Source organism: Pteropus medius, unplaced genomic scaffold, assembly GCF_902729225.1.
Source record: "Pteropus medius unplaced genomic scaffold, Ma_sr-lr_union100, whole genome shotgun sequence".
NCBI classification, from domain to species: Eukaryota; Metazoa; Chordata; class Mammalia; order Chiroptera; family Pteropodidae; genus Pteropus; species Pteropus medius.
The window spans coordinates 13,113,504-13,132,006 of NW_024349804.1; the positions used below are offsets into that span (position 1 = coordinate 13,113,504).

The following is an 18,503-nucleotide window of genomic DNA, read 5'->3' on the forward strand; positions in this document are numbered from 1 at the left end:
TCTCCAAATGTCGGTGGCACAGAAGAGAAGGGGAAGAGTGGGAAGAACATTCCAGAATAAAGGAGATGAAAGACGCAGATGCGTGGTCCTAGGCTGGCTCCTGGAGGCGAAAAGACAGACGAGCATCTGGGAAGGACACCTGGGGGCGGGGGATGGGACTGCGGGCTTCGCGCAGGTGGCACTCTGGTGCAGGAGTGCGCTGAGTACCCAGAGGGTGGAGTGCCAGGACGCGGCGAACTTCGAAATGGGTCAGAAAAGAGAGAGCCAGATGCTGCAGACGCCAGCCCTGACGCCCCTCACGGGGTTCCGCAAGCCGCCCGCTCTGCTGTTCCGATGCCAGCGGAGACCGGACAGGGCACGAGCTGCTCCCTGACCCTCAAAGACGCGGGGAGGTAACTGCAGTGACAGACAGACCTTGGGCTCAGGACGCCTGGCTTTGCAACGGAGGTGGCCCTCTCCTCTCCCGGGCCGGCTCCCCGTCCGTGCCTGGACTTGGCAAACGCACACACACGTGCATGCACACATACCCGCACATGCACACACGCACACGCACACATGCGCACACGCGCACATGCACATGCATATTCACACACCTGCACGCATATGCGCACACACACATGCATGCACACGCGCACGCATGTGCATACACGCTTTATCGCGACACATGCACACGCGTACACATGCATACTCACACACCTGCACGCATATGCACACACGCACATGTACACACACCTGCAACCAACACACACAGTCCATCACCTATTCCTTGCCCCTATGTGTCTGTCCCCCATCCCAGAGGTGGCACCCCGCCCGATGTGCCTCATTCGGCCCGGCCCGGAGCAGGTTGGAGAGAGGACCCCTCAGTGTTCGGGGACGGAGTGAGCGGCCAGGGCGATGCAGGAACGCGCACAGCCAGCTGGACGCTCCACGCGAGGTGATGACGTGGGTTCCGAGGCGGAGAGCCCTCCACCTGTGCCCTGGCCCGGAGGCTGGCACTGCGGGCGAGGCCTGTCGCCTCCCCAGCCTCGGTTTCCTCGTCTGCACATGGCAGGCACGAGGAGCCCCTTCCCAGGGCCGTGGTGACGGGCGCGTGCAAAGCGCTCTGCTGGGCCCGGTGCCTGGTCTCCACTGCAGCAGGAACAGGATGAGGCCACTTGCCACAGAGCTGCTGACGGGACCATTAAACTCCAAACCGCACGTGCACGTGTGCTCGGATGCGGGTGACCCAACTGTCTGTCAACAGGCGGATGGACAAACAGCCGTAAAAAGGGAGGAAACTCTGACACATGCGACAATGCGGGTGACGTCCGAGGACGTCACACTCAGCGAAACCAGCCAGACGCGGAAGGACGAACCCTGTAGGATGCCGCTTCTGCGCGGTTTCTGGAGGAGCCACATTCACAGGGACAGCGAGCGGGTGCTGCCAGTGGCGGCAGAGGGGGTGGGGAGTCACCGTTTACCGGGGCAGAGTGTCCGTGTGAGGATGACGAAGCCCTGGAGATGACGGCGGTGACGGGCACAGCAGTGTGGACGCACCGATGACACCGAGGTGCAGACTTGACGCCAGGCGAGACGGCGAACTTTATGTTGTGTTTATTTTACAACTGAAAAAGGACTGTGCCCAGGGACGCCCTCTGTGCCCGGGGATGCCCTCTGTGCCCAGGGACGCCCTCTGTGCCCAGGCCAGCAGAGCTCCCAAGCAGAGCGGGGCCGGGAGCGGGCGGATGGGGCGGCCGAGCCGGGAGTGAAGGGGGCTTCGCTCCGTGGGTCAGGGGTCCGTCACCCACCAGAACCCTCCGGTCACCAGACAATGGGGTGGTCTGACGGGGACCTCTCAGGAGCGGCCTCCCTCTGACTCACGTTCCAGGGCCAAGGGAAGCGGGGGACGGGGGTGCAGGACGCTCTCCAACCAGCAACCAGTGTGGCCACATTTACGCCTCATCTCGGGGCAGCGCCCTGCACTGGATCTTTCTAAAGAACAGTGTGTCCGGCTCAGGCCTCAGGGAGCCCCAGACACCAGGATGCTGACTGACCCACAGAGCAGACAGCGTGGGCTGGGGGAAGGGCAGGGGAAGACGGGGGCGGAGGGACGTGGCCCACATGGAGCAGGGCCGGGCACGGAGAGTGTGCAGTGGGCATGGGGAGGGGGCTGGGTCTTGGCCCCCAGGCCAAGCAAGGGAGTCTGTCCCTGTGCAAGGTGGCTCAAAGGCCAGGCCCTGCCCTCAGAACACTCCTCGCCGATGTCAAGCACCGCAGCTGCCATGGAGAACAGCACCACAGCCGCTCCAGAAATGGCACAGTCAGCGCCTGGTCAGCCACGACCCAGAGGAAACGAAAATGGGGTTCGAAGCAGTATTTGGACCCCCACGTCCACGGCAGTATCGTTCACAGCAGCCGAAGGTGGGAGCAGACCAGGTGTCCACAAACGGATGAGCAAAATGGGGCGGACATGCCCAAGCAGTGCAGTACGGTTCAGCCTCGAGGAGGAGATGCTGGCCCGCCACGGCCTGGGTGGGCCGAGGGGACACCGCGATGACACGGTGAGCCCGTCACACAACACAGACGTCGCACGGTCCCACTTAGCTGCGGCTCCTATGAAGTCGGACTCGTAGAGTCGGAAAGCAGAGTGGGGGTGCAGGGGCCGGGGGCGCAGGGTCGGCAGTCACTTGATGGGGACAGTGTCACTCAGAAGGGTGGAAAAGTCCTGGTAAGAATGACCGAGGTGGCTGACAACCGAGTGCCGCCGGACTGGACACCGAAAACTAGTTAAGACGGTTTTACATGAAGTGTGTTTTTACCACGATGAGCAAACATTCTAATTCAAAAAACACCCCTCACCTAGCGAAGGACAGAGAACGTGGTCAAACCAATCGCCGGAAACCCACCCGCCCGACAGAATCGCTCGCGGCTGCCGTTGACCAAGCTGCTGGGAAGCACGTGGACCGCAGCAGGGACGCCCGGGGTGGCACTCCAGGGGGACGTGCAGCCGCGCCCCCGCGCCCCCACGCCCCCACACCCCCACTCCCAGGCTTCGAGGGGCCGTGGGCCTTGCCATCGGTGAGCGGGGGCCAAGACGTTCCGTCTGCTCGCGGATCTTCAAAGGCAGACGTGCCTCCTGTGCCACACTCTCTCCCTCCGGCTGCTGCCGCTCCCACCGATGACGACAATGATGGTGATAAAATCGACTCCCAGATTCGCGGGGAGGGCGACGCCCCAGAAGAGGGCGTGACCCCCTCTGGAAGGGTCTCTGCGGCCAGAGAGTGGTGCCCGGACGCGTGTGGGAGGCAGGGAAGAGCTAAGGCGGAGTTCAGAGGACAGGTGCCCCCACTTGTCGCTTCGGAGACAGCTGAGAGGGGGCCCTGCAGGGCGGGTGAGCTGCATCGCTGCAGATGGTGCCTGGGCGTGTGAACGGGGTCTTTTCAGCCTCTTTTCTCATGAAAGTCAATGTCAATGTCTGCCGCCCTGGGGACACTTCCCCAAGGTCAGTCCACCTGATCTCAAGCTCAGCCGAAGGCCCCGGCCCCTCTCCCATCCTCACAGAGTGGGATGGGCCTGGGACGGGCACCGGCAGCCCCGGGCTCAAACCACAGCTTTGCCTCGTGCCGGCCGTGACCTCGGCCACCCTGCTCCCCTCAACCCATGGAGCCCGAAGTATTCCTGAGGGTTCTGGGAAAACTCAAAGACAGTAACAGAACGTGAGTGTGCTCAGTGGAGTAATGGACCCCAGCAAACGTGAGCTATAACCCCACGGGTTACCGGGCCTGGGAAGACCCGCAGTTCGTCCCCAGCCTGTCTTCCTCCTGGATGGACAGCAGCCCCACGGGCCTCCTTCAGAGCGTCCCCTGCGATTCATCTCCCGTCACCCAGGGAGGTGGCCTTTGACAAACATTAGTGCGGTTTGGCCCGTTTGCTCGGGCAGGTGATCGATGTCGAATCATTCCGCTTCTTCGGGCCGCTGGGGGGGAGGGTAGACGACAGAGGCTTCTAGTCAGGGAGGGTCTCTGAGCCCTAAGGGAAAGGAGAATTTGCGACAATGTGCTAGCAGCGCCGGCTGGCCGGCCGTATCCAGAGCCTCGAAATTTCTTCCGTCCACATGCTCAGGGCCAAGCTTTCTGGCCTTCGGACCATGCGGCCCGAGCATCGAGCAGCTCCGTCATCTTGGACACAGGATGGAGAAGCAGGCCACGGGCCGGCAGACCCCGGCCGCTCGCGCCGCCCCCTCCCAGCGGCTGCGGCCCCGAGTCAGGTGGTGCCGTGGAAAACAGGAGACTCTATTCCTGGCGTGACCCTCTTTCTCTGAACTGGGACAGTGAGGCTGGGCTGCTGCCAGGGTCTCAGCACTTCCAGGGGACAGGGACCCCATGGGCCTCATCTTGCTGCCACGACATCGCCCGGCTGGGCCAGGCACCGAGGGCCCCAGCGCGTGGGTGAGCACCGCGGCCGTCTGCCACGGCCCTCCACCTCGGAGGCGGCAGGCACGTGTCCCTGTCACCTGGCTTCATGGATCACTCTCGCCACCCCAGGGCCTGAAGAGCCACCGGATGTAACAAGATATTTTAAAGTCCGAGAGGCCACTCTGTCCCAAGCCGTCTGCTAGTCTTGAATGAAATGACACGAGGGCTGTGTTGCGGGCGTCTCGCGGTGTGGGAGGGAGGGGCCCAGGCTTCCAAACCAGGGGCCTCGCCTGGACCCCCACCTCCCTCCTGCACAGCTGGAGGAGGGTGGCACTACGCCCTCGGGCCCCTGCCCTCCCGGCACCCCCGATCACGGGGCCTGGGTCCTCTGGGGGAGTCGGCCCAGCACGGCCCTGGAAATGCACATTCTCGGGCATTTTCCCAGCTCTGCCGGAACGCCCGGAAGCCTGCATTTCGCAGAGCCACCGCCTCCAGGCTCCCTCTCCGCCTCTCCTCTCCAGGTGCAGAGGCTCACGGCTCCTCGCATCATCGCTGAGACCCACTGCTAGCAAGGCGCCATGCTCGGGGCCAGGGGACCGCAGGGCACAAGGGGCGGGCAGGCTGTGGGGCCATGCGTGTGCCTGGCACCTTGCCCAGGGCCCGGCCTGGGGCAGATGCACGGATGCTCCCTCCGCCCTCGCCTCCGGGGCTCTGCACCTGTTGCCGGATGTTCTTGTCCCACTGCTTTGTTTGGCTAACACCTACTTGGTTGATGTCACCTCCTCCGGGAAGCCTGCCAGGATTTCTCTCTCACGGCGGGTTCACTGCCTTTTCTGGCCCCACAGCCGCCCTCACTTTCTCAGGGTGTGTTTTCCTCACGCACTGTCTGCCTTCCTCATCAGGCTGGGAGCTCGGGGAGGAGCCCATCGGAGTGACCTCAGCACCCGGCCAGCGGATGGATACACACCACGTCTGCCCCCACCCCCGCTGTGGCTGCGCGTTAGAAGCTGTGACTGACCCTAAGACCCAGGGTGGAGCCTGCCTTCGGGGCGTCTTCTGAGAAGGGGGTGTCCTTCCTGGTGTCAGTCACCCCAGGGAGAGGCAGGTCCTCACAGAGGACATAGGAACTGGAGGGCGGTTCAGGGGGAAGACCCCCCTCCTGCAGACTGACACACGGCTAGGAGGTGGGCGAGCCCGGCCTCACATCCGGAGCAGAGCCCTGCTGAGCTCTCCTGCTGGGCTGTGAGGGTGCCCCTCAGAGTCAGAGGAGGGGGGAGGAGTCCAAGCTCAGAGCTGGGCATTGGGGGCGGGGAGCGGGGAGGCCCTGTGCCCTGGGTTGGGGCGGGAACGACCCTCAAGACCCCGGCCTCGGCAAGGTGCTCCTGCCCAGGGGCCCGGCTTGGATTCTGTTTTAAGTAAGAAAAGGGAGGGCGTCTCCATGAGCCGTCAGGATGTCGTCCCCTCCTCGGCTCCCTGGAGGTGACATCCCGTCCCAGGCCAGCCGGCCCGAGAGCAGGCGCCTGGCCGGGTGCTGGGCGAGGTGTGGAGGAGACTGAGGCTGGCAGACGGCCCCGCTGGCAGTCACCACATTCCCATGCAGTGTTACGGGGCGGGGAGGCAGCTCAGCAGACGCCCAGACTCTGGAAAGACACTACCTGAGATCAAATGCCACTTTGCGGTGACCAGCTGGGCACTCAGGGCAGGCTTCTCCGTGTCCCCACCGTAACGTGGGCGGTCACGGCAGCCACCGCTGCAGAGCCGAGGGGACTGAGTGAGTGACCCCCGCCCAGCACCGTCACTACGGCTGTGACTGCCGGTCTCACCACCCGCGGGAGCCTCTCCCCGAGAAGCCGGAGCTCCCGGGAAAGTGCAATGATGCACCCCGGTTCTCAGAAGGACCAGCGGGGAGACACGTGCCCTCAAGGGAAGCAGCATGAGGGTGTTCTGGGAGCTGCGCAGGGCAGGCTGAACCCGGCCGCCCCTCCCCTTTACCAGCCGTGTGACCTTGGGCGGGTCACACGGCCTCCCATCCTAGCCCGAATGCCCTCATCCGCAAAACAGCCCCGCCCCACGGGGACCTGTGGCATTGGAGGCGGAGCCTGCCCAGGCTCTCCCCCACGCCTGGCGCTACCGGATGCTCTGTAAATGACAGACATTGATCTTCATTTGGCAAATCAATCGCTCCCCGGAGCTCGGTCGGCAGCGGGGTGGGGGCTGGGCTTCCTGAGGTTCCAGGGCACACCGCATATAGTTAGCTCTCTGCCGGGGCCCGCGGGGTGCAGGCATTCCAGCTGAGGGCACGAACCCGCGGACCGGCTGCCGATTCCCCATCGCGACTCGACTCTCTCTAGAGCGACTCGCTCTCATTTACAACTGTCGGGTCGCCACAACGGTGTGCGTGTGTGCACACACGTGTGTCAAATTCCTGTGCTGGTAACATGTCGATGCCACTCACGGCGAGAGTCACCTCCCAAAATAGACAGCGCTGTCCCTCAGCACCGGCCGGCCAGTGCCAGCGACAGCTGCTCCCCGATCAAGCCTCCTTGAGAAAATCCTGCCCCTGCGTATCTTACAATGAGTCAGCAGGAAAAAATTAAACAGCAAAGCATTAGGGAAAAGGCGGGCAGCTGCCCCTGGCCCCACGACATTTTGATTATTTTTCTTCTAGTGTCTTTTTCCTGCATATTTTGTAGAGAGGAAAGTGTGTGTAAAATTCTGGATCCTGCACACTTCACTTGGCAGCAACACAGACACACGCATGTTAATCATCCTTCACAATCATGTTAATACCTGCGTAATGTTCCATCCTCGTGCAGAAGGTCTCAAAGTGTGGTCTAGGGACCCCTAGGGACCCCTGAGACCCACTCAGGGGTCTGCCGGGCCAAAACCACTTTCATAATGAGATTAAGATGTGATTTTCCTTGTTGACTCTGTTCTCTCTCGAGAGTCCAACGGAACTGTCCGGAGGCTACAGGACGGGTGACCTCACGGCTGACCAAACACAGACCAGACGTGGGAATCCAGCTGCCGTGTATTAAGCCAGATATTAATGAGATTTGCCAAACTGTCCAGCAACGCCAGTCTGTTTGCTGAAAAGACTCACATGGTAACAGACAAAGACCTACTATGCTGCTTCAACGAATTAACGAATATTTTAGGATTTCCTCCATTTTGATTTCCAATATCGTAAATATCGACACAGCCCACTTCAACAAAAGCTCTTGGGGGTTCTCAATAAGTCTGCGCTGCCAGGGTCCCCAGCCCTAAGGGTTCGGGTGCCGCTGCTTCGGGCAGAGAGCGATCTGCTCGCCCAGTGCTCTGTGGCTGGACGCGACGTGCCCCCTCAGAGCGTCTAGTGCCCCTCACCCCACCCCACTTAGGGGCTAGGGTGTATATACACGTTACGGGTACTTTAACTCCTCTTAGTTCCTTCAAAGACTGTCGGCTGGGCCTCCCATGGTGCCCCGAGCAAGCTGCTCAGCACAGACACAGGCAGAGAGGCGCTGTGGGGTGGGGGGAGATGGCGGCCGAGGGAGGAAGGGGAGAGGCAGCTTAGCTGGCGGGACGAAGTTCTCAGGTCGCCTCGCAGGGCTCAGAGGGGCCCGGCTTGGCCAGAGGGGAGAGAATTAGCAGGCGGGCTAAGAGCGCTGGCAGAGAGAGCGATCATGTTCTGGGGGGACCCCCGGCTGCTTTCCGGAGGCCTGGGGAGCACCAGCAGCAGTACCGTTTGTCCACTTCTCAGCACTCACAGTCACTGCCACTCTCATTACACCTCACACCTGTGCTGCACCCCACACCTGCCCTGCTCTGTACCCTAAGCCCATGCTGCACCCACCTGCCCAGCACTGCACCCCAAGAGCATGCTGCAACACCCCCCATGCCCCTTAGAGGCAGGGAGGTGCCCGGCACACATAGCACGTTTCCCGGTTTTTTAGCAGCGGGATGTGTGGAGGGAGTCGGTGCTTGTGACTCTGCACCCCGCAACGTCTCCTCGAGCTTGGCAGATGAGGCCCAGTCTCAGAGCTGGAGAGGAGCCCCTGGATCAGAACCGCCGGGGGGCCTCGAAGGCCCGTGAGCCAACCTGGGCTCACTCAGCACCCGGAGAGTCGGCCTGCTGGACCCGGGCTCCCCACGCCCGAGGGTGGCGGGGGGACTGTGCCCCCAGAGCTAGAGAGGGCTTGGCTCCAGAGCCTGCGATGTGGGCGACTCACCATGGCACTGACGCTGGGGGTTCAGGTGCTTCAGAGCTCAGGGGTGCAGGTCTACGGAGGGTGCACTAGAAGTCCGTGCCTCGGTGAGCGTTCTAGACAGTGCTGCCCCACTGGGCCACCGTCCTTTGGCTGGGAATGCCGGCATCGTGGAGCATCACACGGGGAGTGGCTGCTCCTCCATCCAACGCACCCTCCTGGGTCCCCACTCCTCACTCACTCGCTCCCGGGGTTGGCCTCCTGCACCCAACTCCCCAGTCACACGGGACCCTGAAATGAAACAGCCACAGGACGAAGGGGCCGGGGCATCGTCAAGCATTTGAAACTCGCTGCCAAGCTGAAGAGGGGGCCTTGGGGGTGGTCCTCGCGACAACTCCTTGGAACTTCATGCCCAACTGCAGCACCGAGGCCTGGGAGATGTCATTTCAGGAAGATCCTGGGGCTGCTGAAGTCCGAGGTGGCGCAGGGGGTCCGACAGGCCTGGCTCTGAGCCCTTGAACCAGAACGATGGCCAACAGATGGGGAGGCTGAGCACGAGGCCAGGACCTGAGCCCCAGCCATCGTCCCTCCGTCCACCGGACAGATATTGGAGGAACAGCTGACACAGGGTGGCCTGCGTGTGGGCCCCGGGCGGGAGCAAGTCGGAGGCCCAGCCCAGCGGGGACAGGAACCAGTGCGGGGTGCTCTGCAGTGACACTGGGTGCAGGTTTCTCGCTCTGCCGGCTGGAAAGGTGTTGCCAGATCCTCCCTCCGAACCCTCACTCTCTGCAAGAAGAGACCGAAGCCCGCGGCAGTGCCCTGCTGCCCCGAGCAGGACGGATGTCCCAGACACACAGGGATGCCACTGCAGCCAAGAACAGGGTGGGGGTGGCCCTCTGGGGACAGGACGGAAACCGTAAACAGGACTGGGGTGGGCTGGGCGGGGGAGGGAGCAGCACCAGTGACAGGAAGACGAGCTGAAGCCGCACAGTGGGGACACTGAAGCCGCACAGTGGGGACACACCGGTGGCCGTGAAAAGCGCCGTGAACATCTCAGGAGCATCTAGCCGGGCCTGGGGCTCCAGAGACCGCCCCATGGGGCGCGGCTGCCGTGACACCGGAGCAGGGTGCCATGGACACCCGAGCGGCGGCCGTGGAGACACTGTGTAAACCGAGACGCTGCGCTCGGGTGGCTCTGCCCTGCGTACCTGCAGCCTCCAGGCCACCGCTCGGGGACAGCGCGGCAGCGGACACGCATCTGGCCGGTCCCCGCAGCATCTCACAAGAGCACAGGGATGCCATTGAAAAGCACGAGCTGCCACGTGAACGCCACTCACGTTTCCCTATAACTTAACTGCCAAGCACTGGGCACCCTCGGTCCCTAGGAAGACCCCAGGGGAGGTGGCACTGGAGGCGCAGAGAGGCCTCGCAATCGATAATGCCGGCGAGTGACAGAGCTGGGGTCTGCGCACAAGAGACCCGAGTTCAGGGGAGGCCTTGCCTTGTCCTGCTGAGGCAGGGGCGGAGCGAGGGGCACAAGGAAGCCGGTCCTGCAGAGGAGGGGTCTGGGGTCAGACCTTGGGTAGCTGCTGCTGTGACAACTGTGGCTGGGCCAGGCCGAGGGCCAGTGGCCGGACGCTCCCCCCCCCACCACCCCACAACAGGCTGGACTCCTCCCCCGACCAGCTGGACTTGCAGATCTCCCCCAGCCGCTTGACCCAGACCCCAGACGGCGCCCTGGAGGGTCAGGGTGCCCAGGCAACTTCTGCATAAGGGACGGTCACGCTCACTTTTCTGGGACAGTAGGACTAGACTGTACATGAGTTTTTCAAACTCAGAACTTGATACTAGAAAATACACCGTCTACCCCCAAACTACCCCACTGACAGGAACCAGAAAGAATCCAGGGTCTTGGGCGGCTGGCCGGGAGCTGGCCCTGACGTCGGGGGAACGCGGTTTGGAGCTCGGCGACGCCCGGGCCGAGGTGGCAGCTCGTTCCTGGGCAACGGCCGTCTTTCCAGATGCAGTTCCTGATGAGTTTCTGGGTCCGGACGATTTGTCTCCTGCTGCACCGAACTCAGGTGGAGTCACACAGGGAAACGGCACCGGCGCCTCTACCCGCGTCACGCTCCACGGTGCCGTCCTTCCCAGCCAAAGGACCGTGGCCTTGCAGAATGGCACCTCTCACCGAGTCACGAGTCACGGACTTCTAAACCAGAGCGCACGCGCCGCAGACCGCGAGGCAAGGCGTTCTCGTTTTCACTGGATTCTTCGTTGGAAAAGAAAAGCAAATGAAGAAAACTTGGCAAGTCACGCGAGGGACGAAGACGCAGACAGGAGCCCAGGCTCCTCCCGCCTCCAGCAGAGAGGCCACTGCTGGGCCTGGACACCTTCCCTTCCAGGCTTTTCTCCTTTGTGTGTTCGTAGAGTCGAGATCGTTTAAGATATGCAGTTTTTGTCCTCAGCTGCTTCCTAATGAAACTTTTCTTAAGTATTTTCTCCTGACAGTATAAACTTCTCACACACAGGACTTGAATGCTCCCCCGCCCCGCCCCCAGAAAGCAAGTTTCCGAAGCATACGGATTTTTGTTTCTGCTTGTCCACTGCTGACTCCCGGGGCCTGGAGCCGGGCTTGGCACACCGGAGGCGTGTGCTGAACGTTTGCTGACTGAGCGGATGATCGCATGGCTCATGTCCGGTCACTCCCTCCACATTGAGGTGGTTCCTCGCTTTTCAGAGGGGACCATCGCTGTGGCCACGTCCCTGCTCGCACTTGGCTTAGGTGAAGGGCTATGTCTCTGTCCCAAATGCTGGGCCCTGCGCCAACCAGTGTCGGGGACGAGGGCTCAGGTTCTGGCTCTGCCACGTACTGTCCTTGACCCTGGAGAGCTGCTCGTCCTTCCCTGGCCCTCGGTTTCCCCTCTGGGCGGGCGAGTGTGTTTGGTGTGCGCTGGAGCATCCTCCAGGTCCCTTCCAGCTCCGTGATGCTAACGCAGCAGCCGTGGGAACGGAAGTTGGCTGAGCCTCCTCCCCAGGCTCTCCACCCGTCACGGGCTGAAATGTGTTCCCCCCAAATCCACACGTTGAAGTCCTGACCTCCAGGACCTCAGAATGTGACTGTGCTTGGAGATGAGCCCTTCATAGAGGTGATTAAGGTAAAATGAGGTCATCGGGATGGGCTTTCATCCAAACATGCCTGGTGTCCTTAAAAGAAGAGGCTAGGACACAGACGCACACAGAGGGACGACCATGTGGGGACACGGGGAGAAGGTGGCCATCTACACGCCAAGGGGAGAGGCGGCAGAGGAACGAACCCCGCCCACACCTCGCCCTCGGGCCTCCAGCCTCCGAGCTGTGAGAGGGTAAAGCGCGACTGTTTAAGGCCCGGTCTTACTCTGAACCTTGCTGGGGCGGCCCTGGCGACCAGCAGAACCCTCCACGAACCTCTGACCTCCCGGGGGAGGCCGCCTCCCGGACCTGCAGGGGACATCAGCATCAGCAACGATGGGTCCAGGACCCAGGCCCATCAGTGGCAGAGCTGGCACAGGTCCCCTCCGCGTTCCGGCCCTTTCCTCTGCCCCACCTTGTCCCACCTTGTGACCACATTATGAAGCCACTGCCACACTCATCACCATCTACCGGGCCCCTCGTGTATGGGCCAGCACGGCGGGCAAGGCTAAGGCATCCCCTCCATACGGTGGAGAGACTGAGGCACAGGGGACCCACAGCTAGCGCGCTGGACCCGGATCCAGGCCTTCTGGTGCAGGACGCCGTCCCCTGCGACTTCCCTGGCCACTCGAAACCAACACCGAACAAAACGAGTGGCAACTGCACGAGGCCTCGCTGCCACCCGAGCCCTCTCAAGAGTGTCCTTGCTATCAGACTGAGGGAGGACACTCCTGCAGCCCTGGCGGCATAGGGGAAGGGGGAGCCTCCTAAAGGACAGGTTCCCCATGTGCCTCAAGCTTTGACTGTCTGGCCCATCTGGGCGGCTGGAGACTGGACCACATATGCCCAGCCACACCTGCTGGCGCCGAGCTCCGGAACGATGCCAGCCTTCCACGGGGAGGGCCGTGGGGGGGCCTGCCTTTGATGGCGGAAGCCCCTGACTTGTCAGACGTGCGCAGTGGCCAGACATTAACGCCAAGTGCCAGGGACAAGGGACCACACTGCTGTCCCCCACCGTGAGTGTAGAGAAAATGACTGCTATGCAAATAATGGGCTGGGCACGAGTGACAGGTGGACAGCAGAGCATGCTCGCCGCCAGTTCCGAAGGGCTGGATTAACTCAGGAAGACCAAGGTGAACTTGACCATCTAGCAATGTCCATCACAAGCTGTTAAGGACCTACTGTGTGCAGAGTTTCTCACTCGCACCTTACTCTCTCCAGGCAACCAGCCATTCTGCTTCTCTGCGTCAGGAAGCCAGCTCAGGAAGGTGCCACGACGTGCCCAAGACCACCGGGTGGACAGTACGGTGCAAACCCCAGTCCCCTTGCTCTTTCCAACCACGACTCCCACGGCCCCCGTGCCCGCATACCCCACCTCCGGGACAGCCACCAATGGGGGGATGACATGGCCCCTTCCAGAGTTCTCCCTGATGACAGGCAGGCCGCAGGTATCAATTACAGTTACGGAAAGCCCCAAATTACCCTGCGTGCACTCCGCCATTATCCCCACCTCCCATTAGATAAACGTGTCTGGAGAGCCTACGAGACTGGGGGTACCCTGCTCCCGGGGCCGCCTGCAGAGAGCAAGTTGTCCGTTTCAGAAACCCTCTTCTGGAGAATTCTGCCTCCCACCACCTGCCGTTTGCCCTCAGCCACTATCCCAGTGCCACTGCCACACCGCAGGTGCTGCCCCCCTTCCTTGGTTGAGAGGGGGGTGGTTTCCGCTGGGGGGGTCTCTGGGAACACCGACCCCTCAGGCTGAGAGCACACAGTAAGTGCTCACTATATGTACACCCCTCCAGTCTGATCCACCCTCTTCCCCACTGGTTTTCACGCTATGGCCAAGGGCCACACTGCAGCGTGGAGAGCCGGCCTCAGGAAAGAACGAGGAGCCAGGGAGCACCGGGGTGCAGAGTCCCCGCCCCGCCGTGGGAGCTGAGCGAGTGACTACAGCGCGTGAGCCTAAGTCGCACCCTGAGAAATGGGGTATCGGCCCCTCCCCGCCAGGGAATGTTCAGACAAGCCCTCGCCCAGAGGCTGGGCCCCACGAGGCTCTCAAAACCAGGCCGCCACCCAGACTCCTAGCTTCAGGTCTCAGTTTCCCCAAGCGAACTAGGCGGGGCCGGCTGGTGGCGACGTGAGATTTTCCAGCGCCGCACAGAGGCGGTCATATCTGGTGGGTGCGGCGCAGGAGGCAGCGGGGTGACGCGCCAGAGACGATGCGCGGAGATCCGGGCGAGCCACACACACCTGCCGGCTCCCCGCCCCCAAATATGCCGCAGGCGAGCCCAGGGCGCCAGGGATCGCCCCCGACCCAGGACCTGGGCTCTGCGGGAGCCGCGCAAGGGCGGCGTCCCCTGCTGCAAAGCCCCCCACGTCAACATCACAGCTCTTGCAGTCAGGGCCTGTGGCGGCCCTGGACCTTGCCCAGACCCTGGCCCCCGCGTGCAGCCTGCGGCGGCCCCGGGCCTCAGGGCAAAGCGAAGGAGTGACGCCTTCCACTCCGGCCGGCATGGTGGGAAGGGGGTCTCCAGCCCGCGCAGCAGAGCTACGCTCCGGGGCGCAGGGCCAGGAGGCTACGCGACGGACGCTGGGGACTGCAAGACCCTGGCGCAAAAGTTGGGTGGAGCCGCTGGGCGATTTCCCTGAGCTGCAGGTGCAGCTCCCTCGGCCCTTGCTGCGCCGCGACCCAGCTCCGCGCCGCGCCGGTCCCCGGTCCCCACACTCACCTGCACTCATCGCAGCGACAGCTCGGACGGAGTCCGGCAGTCCTGGTACTGCTGCGGCGCGACGCTCCTGCCCGCAGGTGCGGCGCCTGGCCGCGCAATCGCCGGCCGGTGCGCGCGTCGGCGGCTCCGCGAACAGCCGCGCCTGCCCGCAGCTTCGCCGCAGCCCCTCGGCGCGCCGGCCCCGCCCCCAGGCCGCCGGCCCGCCCACCTCCCCGCCCCCAGACGCCCGCCCCGCCCCCAGACCGCCCCCGCCCCGCCCCGCCGCGCCGCGCCGCCGGTGGGGCGCACCCTGGGAAGTGTAGGCGCCCCGCCCCCGCCGCCCCGCCTCCGCGCCCCGACCGCCGCACCGACGGACCGCAAGTCCCAGCAGGCCGCGCGTCTCGGGCGTGCGCAAACGGACGACGCCTCTGCGGCCTCCCGCGGCCACTCGTGGGTCTCTGCGGACCTGTCACCGCGGCCTGGCTGGTGGCCTAGCTGGAGGCCTGGCTGCCGCCAGCTCTTGGGAACCCTGAGTGGCGAGGCTGGCGCCCGAGGGGAGAGCGAGCTTGGTGCAGCTCTAGCTGAGTCGTGGAGCTGCGAGGGGCCTTGCAGACCTGAGCCAACCCCCTCCTTCCCCAGACCGCCGAGGGGAAAGTTGAGGCGCGAGCGGGGCGCCGCAGGATTTGCCCACCTTCCCCGGCGAAGCTTGAGATCCGGGCGCAGGGCTCCCGACTCCAGATCTAGGGCCACACACCCCAAGTTCCAGGCGCGCCGCTTCGACTGGCGCCTTGGTCTGGCCTGGGTAGCACCCAGGGAGGCGGCATGTCCCTTTCCCTCAGGGCGGGCCCCGGCCCCAGCCCCCCCGCAGTGACTGATTGCCCTCTGTGACGTCAGGCACCCAGCACAGGGCATGGGTACAGGAGAGGGAGGGCCCCGGGGGCGAGGTGGGGGGAGCAGACGGACCTCGCTGGTGCTTGGTACTGATGAAATGGGACTGCAGAGGTACAGAGGTCCTGGTTGCAGCGGGACCAGGGCTGCTTGGAGATGCTCCCAACAAGGGCTCAGGGCCGGCCCCAGAAAATGTGGATCTGAGTGGAGGCAGGGAGAGGTCACCTTCCCTGTCCCCGAGCTCTAAGGGAGAGCTGAAGTCCTGCCAAAGCAGGCATGGGCAAGGCCAACGGTCCCAGCCCCACACACCCTAGAAACCGGGGGGCCTGGCTGGGTGGCTGGGTGGCTGGGCCGGCAGCCGCAGGGCTCCAGTGCCCGCCCACTGGGACCTCGGGCCCGGAACACAGATAGGAAAGCAGCACGGGGATCAGACGTCCTGTCCCCATCCCAGCTGCCCCATCTCGGTGGGGCGACCTTGAGCACATCCCTTCCCCTTCCGGCCTCAGGGCCCAGTCTGTGAGGTGGCTCAGTGAAGGACCCGCCATAGGCTGAGAGCATCACATTTGGGTCATTGGTCCTGTCTAGGGCAGATGGAGGCCAGTAGGGGTGGAGGCCCCAGGGTCTGACCGCCTAGCGGGGAGCCTGGCTTCTCCATTTGCTTGTGCGAGGCACCTGACTCTGTGCCTCAGTGGTCATTTGGACTGAGAGCTGTCCCCACCTTTTAGAATAGTTCCGAGGATCACGTGAGCTCATGCATGCCGTTCCCCAGCAGGAGTCGAGATCAATACGTGTCTGCTGTCATTATGCTATTATTATTATTATTCTCAGTGCCTTGCACTGGCCCTGGTACAAATATCTGCTGAGGACAGGGAGAGCAGGTTGGAAGGAAGCGGCTCTCCGCCCAGCCCCCCCACAGCCGTTTACTCCCTGACAGAAACATCAGCCCCGCTGTGTCTCCAGAGGCTCCTATGAGCCTCCTGGGGACATATGGTTTCCGCCACACAGCCTGATGGGAACGGCAGGGAGCTCACCATCACACCAGTCACCCAAGAGAGAAACCAAGGCGTGGACGGGCACTTGCTCCCGAGTCCCCGTGAGTCAGGGTGGACGTGAGGCAGGGCCCAGTTCCTGGCCGGTCCCGGAGCTCAGCCTTCCCTGTGGCCGCGCAGGCCTCCCCATGGAGCCGGCCCTGCCTCTCCAAGCATGTGCCTTCAACCAGGGCACGGACAGAGACCCACGGCAGTGACCGAGCAGCGACTCAACCTGGAGGGGCCTCAGGGTTGTGGGGTCCCGGCACATTCTTTCACGAATGCAGAGCCTAAGGCCCAAGGAGGTCCCGCCTGGAGTCACCCAGCAAGTTAGCTGTAGGGAGAGGCGTGACACAGGTCCTGGAGCTGAGCCGGCACCCCTCTGCCCTCGCTGGGCCGTTCCCCAGCCAGGCGGACCATGGGGGGCGCGGGCCTGCTGGCCTCTTGCCTCCTGCACGAAGCCCACCGAGACTGGCCGGCTTGGACAGCTTGAACTGGCTCTGGTTCTCATCCCACGTGTGACCTCAGCTGGCTGGCCCGTGCCCTGTCTCGGTTTCCTTACTCTTCAAACCACGGCGTCTGTCCCCAAGGGTTGCTAAGCGGAGAAATGAGTAATATAAGTGAAACACTTCAAAGGGCTTGGCAAAAAGTCAGGCTGGATAAATGATGCCGTGGTTACTGAAACAGACCAGGGAGAAGCAGGTGCCGCCGCCAGCCCTCAAAGACGCCTCTTCCCACGCCTTCCCTCCTTCCACCTGTCCCTCCACCTGGTGTTAACACCTTTGCTGCACTGGGTGCTGTTCTAGTGAAGAAAGCAGACACGAATTTGCTTCACGAGTCACGTGATTCGTTGAAAATGCTGCCACCTGCTTCTCGAGCCGGCCCTGAGAGAGGGGTGTCAGAGGCCCCGAGCAGCTCCTTGACACAGAGAGGCCCCAGACGGGCTGACGATCGAACCGAGATCCAGCCCACGTTTGTTAAAAGCGCACGTAGAGGCAGAGGGGGCGCAGACGCAGAAGCGGGGCCACCCTCCTGCCCTTGCCCTCCCGCCCAGCTCACACCTCCGACAGACAGAAGGGACACCCTGCTTGGCCCAGGTCGCTGTGGGAAGGCAGGGCAATGCAGGGGCCCCCCCTGCTCCTTGGGGGCCCCTCTTCCAGCGCTTCTGAAGGTTCGGTTAGGCGGACAGTTCATCTCAGGTCACTGTTGGGGGAGGGTCCTTCCTAGCCTCTCATGGGCAGGGGCCCCAGGCAGTGGGGCCCCTCCCCAGCTCCACACGCAGCCTCGCTGCCCACACCTGTGCCCCGCCCTCCGGAGGAGGGGCGGCTGACCTGTGTCCCTCTTGAGTCCTTCCCCGACCCCGAGCAGGCTCCGAAGTTCCACGGCACAGGAGCCTGACCCGGGAAGCACAGGAGGGGCGGGGTGCCACGGCGCCCGCTGACCCTGCTCCCCTGGTAGGAGCCCCCGCGGGCAGCACCGGCCTTCAGCCCTCCGGGCGGGGCCACGGGCCCTCTGCCCGCAGTCTCTGCGGTCCTCAAGGCCACCATCGGGTCCGGAGGGCCTGAGAGGCAGCACATCCCCTTCCCCTGTCGGGTGGCCGGGCGCTCGCCTTGCTGGAAGCTGGGCCTCGGGAGGACAGTGGCATAATCAGGGCTGCAATGTCAGAGCACCTGGGCCCCCCAGGGACCCTGCTGCGCGCCAGCAAGACGCCAGGGGATGATGGCCAAAGGCCAGGTAGGACCCTGGGGGGACACGGAGCTGCACCCCACCCCATGTCGTCTCGGTGTCCTAACCACTCATCGTGGGATGTGGATGGAGGGGCAGAGTGCGGGAAGGGCACCCCCAGACCCCTTACTCAGCGAGTTCCAGGGTCAAGGCCCTTCGAAGCCAAACGGTGCTCTCCTGTGGGCGCCAGGTCGTAATTTGGGAGTTCCATTCCTGGGAACCCGAAGATGAGCACAAAACATAAAAATAATAAGTGCAAATATCCCGCGACGAGTCCAGTGAGCCCGTGGGCAGAGACTCTTTCGTTTTGGGATCAGCGCCCTCATGACAAACACGGGCGCCTGTCACTGCTCCACGGGCAGGTCGCTTCACTCTTGGGGTCATTTGTCCTGAATATGTCCGTTG

General features: G+C 63.3%; 1 protein-coding gene across 1 annotated transcript in view; it reads right to left on the reverse strand.

Moving 5' to 3' along the window:
* Nucleotides 1–14,606, reverse strand: part of LOC120582711 (actin-binding LIM protein 2-like) — a 33,879-nt gene extending 19,273 nt beyond the window's left edge. Inside the window, exon 1 of the mRNA XM_039837990.1 lies at nucleotides 14,479–14,606. Within this exon, the coding sequence (XP_039693924.1) occupies nucleotides 14,479–14,488 (10 nt within the window). The 5' untranslated portion in view covers nucleotides 14,489–14,606. The remainder of the gene's footprint in view (nucleotides 1–14,478) is intronic.
* Between the last annotated feature and the right edge of the window lie 3,897 nt (nucleotides 14,607–18,503).